This window comes from Hydra viridissima, unplaced genomic scaffold (assembly GCF_058129835.1).
Source record: "Hydra viridissima isolate aposymbiotic clone 2 unplaced genomic scaffold, HvirCarnegie_v1 scaffold_8, whole genome shotgun sequence".
Taxonomy (NCBI): domain Eukaryota; kingdom Metazoa; phylum Cnidaria; class Hydrozoa; order Anthoathecata; family Hydridae; genus Hydra; species Hydra viridissima.
The window spans coordinates 11,455,709-11,466,148 of NW_028324307.1; the positions used below are offsets into that span (position 1 = coordinate 11,455,709).

Below are 10,440 nucleotides of genomic sequence, written 5' to 3' on the forward strand. Positions count from 1 at the left end.
GGTTTAGAGCTCAAATCCAACTGAACCTTAGGTTCAGTTTGATTTTGATCCTAATTATTGATAAACCAAGTTTAAGAAAAGTTGGAAACCATAATGTTTAACACTCATGCATGAGTTTTTAACTAGTTTGTGTTCAGTTAAGTAGCATCTCCAAAAAAGAATGGTTTTAAGTAGACAACAAAGAAAACTCCACATAGTTTGATTGGTTAATGAACAAAAATAGGTTAATAACAATAATTTTGTTAGTTACGATCTAGGTTACTATATATATATATATTTATATTTATATATATACACTACTTTTATGACTAAAAAAAAAATTTAAGAATTTTTTATTCCCCATGTACCCATGAGTGGAGAAATTATATTTATAAACATAAAATATATTTTTTTTATGTAAATTGTCAAAAAAGATCACCCCTCAAGCTGAAAATAATATTTCCTATCTTTTTAGTGAGTTATAAATTAGAAATATAATAGAGAACCCAATCTTACTCAATATACGACTGTGATCACAAACATCATAAATTCTACAGATTTCTTTACGAGATAACTGAAACTTTTAATAACTGCAATTTTCGATTTGAACCCTGTTGGACCGCGCGGAAGTGCTTCAGCATTTTATAATTGGTTTTTTGTATATAACCGGAATTGTCTTCTTTAACTTTGTCAAACTGTTATCTTGTGTTTTGAACATTATGTCCAAAAATAGAGTTGCTTCAAACAAGAATAAGAAAGTTTGGGAATCAAATTTAGTAAGGTTTGAAAAAGCTAAAACTTCCAGAAAATGTACTACTGTTGTTAAAAGTATTAGTGAAATGAATAAGATGCCAACAGAACAGCGTATCATTGATCGATTTAAAAGTTTGTCATCAAATGTGAAAAGTAGAAAGGAGAGAATTGCAATTGTGGCTGAAGAAACTAAATTGCTATGGAGAAAGCTAAATATTCCTATTCAACAAGGGAAATCGGCAGCAGAAAGAAAAATAGAAAATGTATTGAAAAAACTTGACAAAGATAGTCGAAAACCCGGAACTCAAAATTTTAAACGATTGTTTGACATAACCGATGAGAAAGGTGAATGGTTGTGTCAGGAAGATAAAGAACTTTATTGTCTTCAAAAGTCAACAAATGGAAGAGCTGGATATTGTACCACAATTAAAGATGCTGAAGGTATTCATCCAAGAAAATTAGTGTTGATAAAGAAACAAATGTCCATCAGTCAAGGACAAGATTTTGTTGAATCAGCTAGTGAAGGAATATTGAAGCTGAAGGTCCTTCATCATCATCTAAAAAACAAAAAACAAATTCAGCAGTAAATTTAGTGATTTCTGCTAAGATTAGTACCAAAAAAGCACATAAAGTCTGTAAAACTCTTTCAGAAAGTGGTATTTCTATTCATACTCCAACGCAAAGTGGTATCTACAAAGGTGTTATGAAAAAAGGAGAAAAGTTGAAAGCAAATTATATGGAAAACCTAAAAAATGAAAAGTGGTCTTTGCACTTTGATGGTAAACAAATAAAGAAAATGGAACATCAAGTAGCTGTTTTGAAAAATGAAAATAGAGAGGTTAGGCTTGCTGTTCTGGAAATGATGAATGGAAAAAGTGAAACAATATATAATGGGATAAAGCATGTGCTAGATGAGTATGAGCTGTGGCCAGCCATAAAAATGATTGTATCTGACACAACATCTACAAATACAGGATTAAGAAATGGTGTAGTTACACGGTTACAGAAACATTTTAAAACCATTGGACTAGAAAAGCCTGTTTTTATTGGATGCCAACACCATATTCTAGATACTCTTTTGAAACATGTCATGAATGATCTTTTTGAAGGATCGACAATGTCACCATATCTCCATTACCCTTTTGTGACAAGGTTGCAGCAAGATTACGAGAACTTGAAGCTATTGTTTAGTAATATTGGAAATCCTTTGACAAAAGTGAAGCGAACTCGCTGGAGAGATGACATGGATTTCCTGAATCACTTAATAGCATGTTATAGAAAGTTTAAAAGCACAGATAACTTTCCAAAAGTTAATTTCAAATCACTTCCTGCTTAAGCAATGCAAGGTGGAATTCGAGAGCCATTTTTATTCTACTTGCTTACATTTTAGTACCAGAATACCAAGAATCAGAATCAGCTCAAGCAGCATGTGACTTCATCTGTGGTTCATGGGGTGATATATGGTTTGGGGGTCACTACTTCAATCCTGCAGACTTTGTTAATCTATTAGAAGCATGCAATGAGCATCCTAAAGCATTGAAATCATTGAAAAGGTTTTGGTCCACTGAGCAAACACCAATACCAACACAACCTTCAAATATATGTGCAGAACGTGCTGTGAAAGTGATGCAAGACTTAATGCCATTATGCCATAGCATAGAAAAACTAAATATTAAATACTTATTGTCAAATACACAGTAGACAAATTTTAATTATACATGTTTATTGGTTTCTATAAAGTAGTGGAAGATGTGTTGCAAAACTACATTTTTTAAAAAAAATTTACAAATATTTTTTAATTGGGGGGTGAACTTTTTTGACATATAGTAAAAATGCTTGTTATTTTTCTGATTTTTGCACAAAATCTCCACTAAATTTAGTATGGGGATATAGGGTTGCAAAATTGTCATATCCCTAATATACACATATATGTATATGCATACATATATTTATATATACACATACAGTATATATATATATATATATATACACATATTTATATATACACGAAATTATTGTGATATTTGTGTGTGTGTATATATATATATATATATATATATATATATATATATATATATATATATATATATATATATATATATATATAAATTAGCAAAAATACTTATCTAATTTTATCTTTGACAGCTTGTTTTACCATCAGTAGGTTCATCAGGAAGTCTAATGAACCTAATGATGGTGAAAGATAAGTTTATAAATATATAAGGCTAATATATAACATGTTAACTAATGATTAATTTGTTAAACTTCCTGATTACTTATTGATGGTGAAACAAGTTGTGGATGAAAAAATTAGATTAGAAGTGTTTTTACTAATTTAATACTGCTCTGCTCTTTAAGAACATTGAGCACTATTTATAGAATACACTAAAATAGTTTATATATATATATATATATATATATATATATATATATATATATATATATATATATATATATATATATATATATATATATATATATATATATATATATATATATATATATATATATATATATATGTTTGTAAATTCACTTAAAACAGACACTTTAAAATAATAATGTCATCTTTATACGGACACTTACGTAAAGCGGACAATTTGATGTCCGTTTTACGTTTCGTTGAGCATTTTCTCAAAATCCGCTAATTGAAATTTATTACTTATTATGTTTTACATAAGAACGTTGCTCCAGAAAACAATTTTAAAAAGTGCTTACAACCAAGTGTAGTTTTATGAAAATATTAAGCTTTTTAAGTTGGCTAATGTATATTTGATTAGTTGTAAAAATAGTCTCTTAAAACGGACACTTATTAACTTTATTTTTTACTCAGCTTTCTATATGTATATCTCTAAAGTGTATAAATCTTTAGTAGTGTTAGCATACATATCTTTTATTTTTATAGTTATTTGCAAGCAGCAGAAAGAAAATCATCATGAAAATGAGATATACAAAATATATATGTAAACAATTTCTTTTCGGATTACAGAGAAAAGACGTTTAAACGCTTAAACTTTTTAAATTTACTTCAAATTTAGCACAATTGCTGTGGTTTTATTAACTAAAAATACTAAAATAAATATATTTGTATTTAAACTTATTTTTTTTGTTTCTTAAATTCATTATAATTGTTTTCTCTTAATGTCCGTTTAGCGTCACTTTTTTATGCTTTTTCAAACGTTTTAAATGTTAAACTTTTTTTTTTTGGTATAAGAAACGTGTTTATAAGAACTAATTAGTACTAAGTTACTTTTTGATAAGAAACTTATTTTATCAAGAGTTTGAGGAATAATTTCTAATTTGTGTTTATTTCAGGGACAATTCTGAAGATTATATTACATTGAACGATATTGAGGGAATTCAGATAATTTTATAGTTGACTAACTGTGAAACATTTTATCTTGCTTATTATTGTTTTCATATTGTATTTTACTTACTCTTTCTCTTTTTGAAAATTAGGAAACTCTTATGAAACTTTTATACTAGAGTTGTAAAAAAATACCCTTAAAATAAGAAACTTTTTAGTACAGTCCATTTGTTTGTTTCTTATAAAAAAAAAAACAAAAAAAAACGCGTAAACGAAGCTCCTCTACAAAGTATACTTTAAGAACTTTTTTGTTATGCGAAAGTGATAAAATATAATTTAAAAATAAATTTAGTATTAAGTTAGCCCCATTACTACGTAAATTAATCAATTAAAACATCTTGTTATTCATATGAAAAATGATTTTGATTTATTTATCTCTTAGAAACCGTCTACCCGTTTAGGAAGACTTTGGTACAAATAAACGTTTTCAGAAAGTGCTTTTATTTGTCTTCTGTCAAGAGACACTATACATAAAATAACAAATTGATTTATTATTTTTATCATTATTATTAATTCTATTATTATTACTATTACCCAGTGGGCGTTTGGACGTCCAAGTTGGACCTAGGACGTCTATTTAGGACGTCCAGCAGACATCCAAATGAAACACCTTTTTTCAGCCCCTATTAGACGTCCACAGACTTCCTTTTTAGACACTTTTAGGACGAATTACGACATCTGGTAGACGTCCAAATTAAACTTATCCCAGTAAACATTGGACGTCCTTAGACGTCCACTGGTCTCTTAAGGACGCCCAATGTTTTGTGATGATCTTTATATTCGGGCATTAGCGATACTAAAATCTAGGAATAACTACTTTTTTGAAGTTATTTATAAAGATATATTTAAATGTTTAAATTCAGATTAGATAATATAAATGCTATAACAAAACAAAAAAAAAAAAAACAACTTTTATTATTTAATTTCTTCTTTTTGCAATTTAGGAATTGCTCGTTTTACCAGGTCGCCAACCAGTGTCACGATATTGCCTACGTCTTTTTCTGAAATAAAAGCTTCTAAAACAAGCAAAATATAGAGATATTTTTTATTTAAATATTTATATTTAAATAAATACATACTACATAAATTTTATTATAACTTTTTTGTTCTTCATAGAAACACTCAGTAGAAACCTTACAACATAATTTGATATGTAAACTAACTTACTTTTTAAACATTTGTATAACATTGTTGCTACAAATTTCCGTTTTCCCTTTATCCCTCTTTACTAAAACAGCTTTGCAAAGGTTGTGTCATTATGCTGTCTAACACATTTTAACTGTTCTACGTGGCATTGAACCATCAACATTTTTAATCTGTGTAATCTAGAGAAAATAAAAAATTTAGTTGAAAAAAAGTCCGGTGCAAACAAACCTATAGTTGAGGAATGGCAATAACAGTCTACATCAGTGTATGGATGCTTTTAAATCAAAATAACATAAACTTTGTTTTTAGTTTTGAGCTGTCTTAATAGTGGTAACATTATAAACTTTATTGATTAAAGTTACTTTTCAAATAAATTTTCTACATTAAAAAAAAATAACACTGAGAAAACTACCTTCTGAAACCTAGCTACTTTATTGGAGTGTTATCAATTTTCCTCCTCTTCAAACCTCTCTAACATGTGAAGTGGTTCTGTAAATCAGTCTTATCCGTGTAATCTAGAGAAAATAAAATCCACTGGATCCTGCCTCAATATTTTCCAGAAAATCAAGGCAGTCAAAGATTTTCTTTTGATTTTCCTTAATTTCATCAAACTGATTTGTGAATTCCATAAAAATAGCATATTGGAATTCTGAAAATAAAAGCTGAGATTTTAATTAAACATTTTTAAACATTAACTTGCCAAAAATGATTAAACATGTAACTTTTTAATTATATTTAATTAGCTTTTTTATTCAATAAATTCTTAATTCTAAAACTAAAATTAAATCAAACAATAGAAAAGCTTATATTATTAACGATATAATACAAAAAAATGAATAAGAAGCAGTTTTAATAAATTATCTGTAATACAATATTGATAAAAATATTCAAATAAATACTAAAGTACTCACGCTTATTTGTCATTTCTTTAAGAGAAACTCCACCATCACCTATATTTGAATGTTTCCTTTTTAATTTCACTGTTGTAAAAAATGACCAAAAACTACTTTGAGCTGACCCGAGAAAACCGCTTTGACAGGGTAAACTACAATGTTTCCTGACTCCAAAAATGTAAAATTTGAAATCTAACTATTTCGTCCAAGAAAATAATTTTGATTTTTAGTTTTTAGTACTTTGCACAATAGGGCAAAATGACAGCTTTTCAAATTTTGCATTTTTACAGCATTCAAAAACTCTCCAAAATTAGCATTTATTACTCTAAAACATAACAGTCTATATAGCAAGTATAATTTGTATTTATTTTAACTCAGAAGATAAAATTTTACCTACAATTTCATGGTTGAACTATATTATAAACATTTTGTTGCATCAAAATTGTTAATAAGCTAAAAATTCCGGGAATAGGCAGTGAACATGTTTGTTTTAAGTTTTGCATCAAAATTGTAAACAAGCTAAAAATTCCAGGAATTGGCAGTGAACATGTTTATTTAAAGTGTTTCACTTATCAGTTGTGTGAGAAAAATTTCAAAATGCCAAATTTTTCAAAAAATCATGAAGATTGTCGGAAATCTGTCTGTGTCTTGTGTCTGAAGAGGTGCTCTCGAGAGTTGACACAGTTCCTTGTTGAAAAGATCCTCAAGCATTACCATACAAGTCTTGATTTGACTGATACCAGAGTGCCAAGAGGCATTTGTGACTCATGTCGAACAATTCTTCGGAGAAAAGATGAAGGAAAAGATGTTAACCTGCCACCTTTGTTTCCTTTCTCATCTATAAAAGTTAGACCACCAACAAGAGATCAAGGTTGCAACTGTCTTATTTGTCAAGTTGGACATTTGAAGTTGAATGAGAACAGCCCAGTGGACTATTCTAAACCTGTGGAAGATTGTACCCCTCAAAGATGTGGTGATTGTTTGAGTCTAGTTGGAAGAGGTCTGCCACATCAGTGCACTCCATTCACTTTTAGAGAGAATCTCAAGCAGCTAGCTACAGCTGATCCACTCGCTGCAGAGCAAATAGCCACTTAAGTCATCTCTACTAAACCTTCCACACCTGGTGGTACTGCCAAAATATCGCATCCTAAAGGCGGCCCACCACTTAGAGTTAAAACAGGTGATACTTTTATATATACATATAAAGATGGCAGGTTCAGAGGGAATACCTTTAATTTTAAAACTTAAAATTACAAAAAGTGTTAATATAATTTCATTTTTAGGAAGCTCAAGTGCAAGAGCTCTTTTTCCTGAACCCAGCATCAAAACTGAAGATCTTGTACAAGTTCAGCTAAACACAGGACTGTCCAACCTTGGCATGAAGAAATTGGCATCAACCATCAACAGAGTCAGTGACACCAAGGTTGTGGAGACTAGTTTTCTAGCTAAGTTTGAAGCCATTGGCAAACAGTTGTCTGAGTTTTTTACTCAAACCAGCATCCAAGTTTTATCAGAGAGTAACTCCACTGACTTTGTGGTTGTGCATTGCAAGGATCTTGCCGAGCTTTTGAATGAAGTCCTGCTTTCTCGAAGAGTTTTCCAGAATCATATTGTCAAGTTGGGAATTGATGGAGGTGGAGGATTTCTGAAAGTTTATCTTGGCATCATGGAGTTGGATTCTCACTGTGATTCAAGGTCACCACCACGGAAAAAACTTTTAACTCAGAGGACTGCCAAAGACAGTAGTGTAAAGCGTCAAATGCTTGTGGCTTTATCAGAAGGACTACCAGAAAACTTTAAAAATGTGAGACAGATCTTGTCTTTAATCAAGTTAGACAAAGTCAACTTTGTTGTCTCATGCGACATGAAACTTGCCAACATCCTTTGTGGCCTTCAGAGCCATGCAAGTACTCACCCTTGCTCTTGGTGCAACACAGAATCAAAGCATCTTTCTCAATCAGGATCTTTGAGGACACTACCCAGTAAACACGCTTTAGTTGGTCCAACTGACGGGCCAGTATTGGCTACAGTTGGCTAACTGTTGGCATTTCTTGCCAACCATTAACCGACTGTATACCGCGTGTTTTTGAATCGTAAGTTTCCCGTAAGTTTGTAAATGTATATTATAAATATATTCACTTAGACCATGCGACTAATTATAAAAATTATTCAAATAGATTCATTCAATGATTAAAACTATTCAATAGAGTTAGTTTAGTTTGAAGCTTTTTATCATTTTTTTTTCTTTCAAACGCTTTTTCTACCCTTTAATTAAACTTTTAAACTCAAACTCTCGTACACCTCTTAATATAACCGTTACGCTGGTAAGTAGAAATATTTTACATTTATCCATTAGTGACACATTCAGATATAATTTTTGACATTGGTTGAGTTTTTAATTTATTTTTATGATGACACCATTGTTGTATTTGTATAAGATATTTTAGCTCTATTTTAACTATTATCAAAAGTTTAAATACAGCTAAAATGTATATGTGCGTGTATAGTAGTATGTTTATGTGTGTATTTCTGTATGTATATGTATGTTTGTATGTATCTATATATATATATATATATATATATATATATATATATATATATATATATATATATATATATATATATATATATATATATATATATATATATATATATATATATATATATATATATATATATACACACACACAGAGTGTCTGCCAGATCAGGGGAATTCAGGGAAAAGTCAGGGAAATCAGATATCTGCAAAAAATCTAGGATAATCAAGGAAATTAGGTTGAATTTTAAAAAAATCAGGGAGAAATCAGGGAAAATGGCTCTTCATCAAACTTACATAACTTAAATAAGTTGTACATAGTACATGTAATATAAAAGTTTATTTGGCAGATAGTTTTATGAACTTCACTTGCATCAAGCGAATCTTGAATCTTCACTTGCAAAAATGTAAACAATTATACAACCCATATTAAATGTATCAATACTTGATACATTTAGTGTGGGTTGTATTATTGTTTACATTTTTGCAGTTGAAGAGCATTTTTCTAAACGAATCTAGGTCAATTTTTGTGAAGTTGAATTTGGGTAACTTTAAATTAAATCAAGGAAAACAGGTAGAAGATCAGGAAAGTATCAGGGAAAAGTCAGAGAAATCCACCTAAAAATATTGGCAGACATCCCTATGTATTTTGTATATATTGCATATAATATATGCCATATACAATATTGACATAATATGTGCAGTATATAAATAAATGGTATATGCAATTGTATATACAATATGACATATACATTTCATATTAAGCATATATAACATTTATATTATATTATATATATATATATATATATATATATATATATATATATATATATATATATATATATATATATATATATATATATATATATATATTCATATAATGCATATAATTATAGCATTTTATTAAAAGGGACTTCGACTTCTGAAAACTATGAGAAAACTGTTCAAAATTTTGGGGATCAGGAAAGTAAGGTTTTGGATAAACTATTTGTTTTTTTGTTTTTGTTTTTGTTTTACTACTTGTTATACATTGTATATGTGTTAAGCATACATACATTGATTAAGATGCTGACATATTGACAAAGGAAAACTATTTATATTTTTTGTAAAAAAAATTAATTTGTGTTTTAATATAAGTCATAAATGGATGAAGGCTTTAAAAAAATACATATTTCATGTTACAAAAATACACATTTCTACTTTTTTATGCAGATAAAGGTTTTAAATAACGCTCTTTTCCGTGACCTCAATAACACAGCACAAAAATGTGTTAGAATACCATTTTTACAGCAATCAATTCACCTACAGGGATAAATAACATGAATGTTTAAAATTTTAACTCCAAATATTTGAGTTCCATAACACCTTTATCCATGTATGTCTTCAATTTAAAAACTAGATTGTGTTTTTGAAACCAGTTTTCCAATAAGATTCAAATGCAATCAAATATTATTTAATTATTTATGTATGTTTATAGAGAAGTTAGCAGCTTTGGAGTTAAGATTAACAGAACTGGAGCAAAAAAATAAGTTTTTAGAAGTTGAAAGTTTTTTGGATAATGAAGACATTGTTGTTCCCCCTGGCCTTCCAATGGAAAGTAAGGAAGATTTGGAGAGGCTTAACCTTATGATACAGATGAAATTTGAGATGGCTCTCTATAAAGTTTGAAATTATTTTTTGTATTATAATGTTTCTAGCAGTCTTCAGGTTGCGTTTAAACTAGTAACTATTATTTTATAAGATCAAAGATAAGTTTTTTTATAAGTCTT

General features: G+C 29.0%; 1 protein-coding gene and 1 pseudogene across 4 annotated transcripts; one reads left to right on the forward strand and one right to left on the reverse strand.

Moving 5' to 3' along the window:
- Positions 1–4,866: 4,866 nt before the first annotated feature.
- On the reverse strand, positions 4,867–5,738 carry LOC149885090 (uncharacterized; annotated as a pseudogene).
- A 1,604-nt stretch (positions 5,739–7,342) lies between these two features.
- Positions 7,343–10,440, forward strand: LOC149885091 (uncharacterized). 4 transcript variants are annotated; one of them, XM_090095524.1, is made up of 3 exons: positions 7,343–8,459; positions 9,568–9,638; positions 10,149–10,440. In XM_090095524.1, the coding sequence occupies exon 1, from the start codon at positions 7,343–7,345 to the stop codon at positions 8,171–8,173; it is 831 nt and encodes a 276-aa protein (XP_089951650.1). In that variant the 3' UTR covers positions 8,174–8,459; positions 9,568–9,638; positions 10,149–10,440. The 4 variants fall into 4 exon arrangements, with proteins under 4 accessions (XP_089951650.1, XP_089951652.1, XP_089951653.1 ...); XM_090095526.1 differs by having other exon boundaries at positions 9,582–9,638; XM_090095527.1 differs by having other exon boundaries at positions 7,343–8,239; positions 9,582–9,638.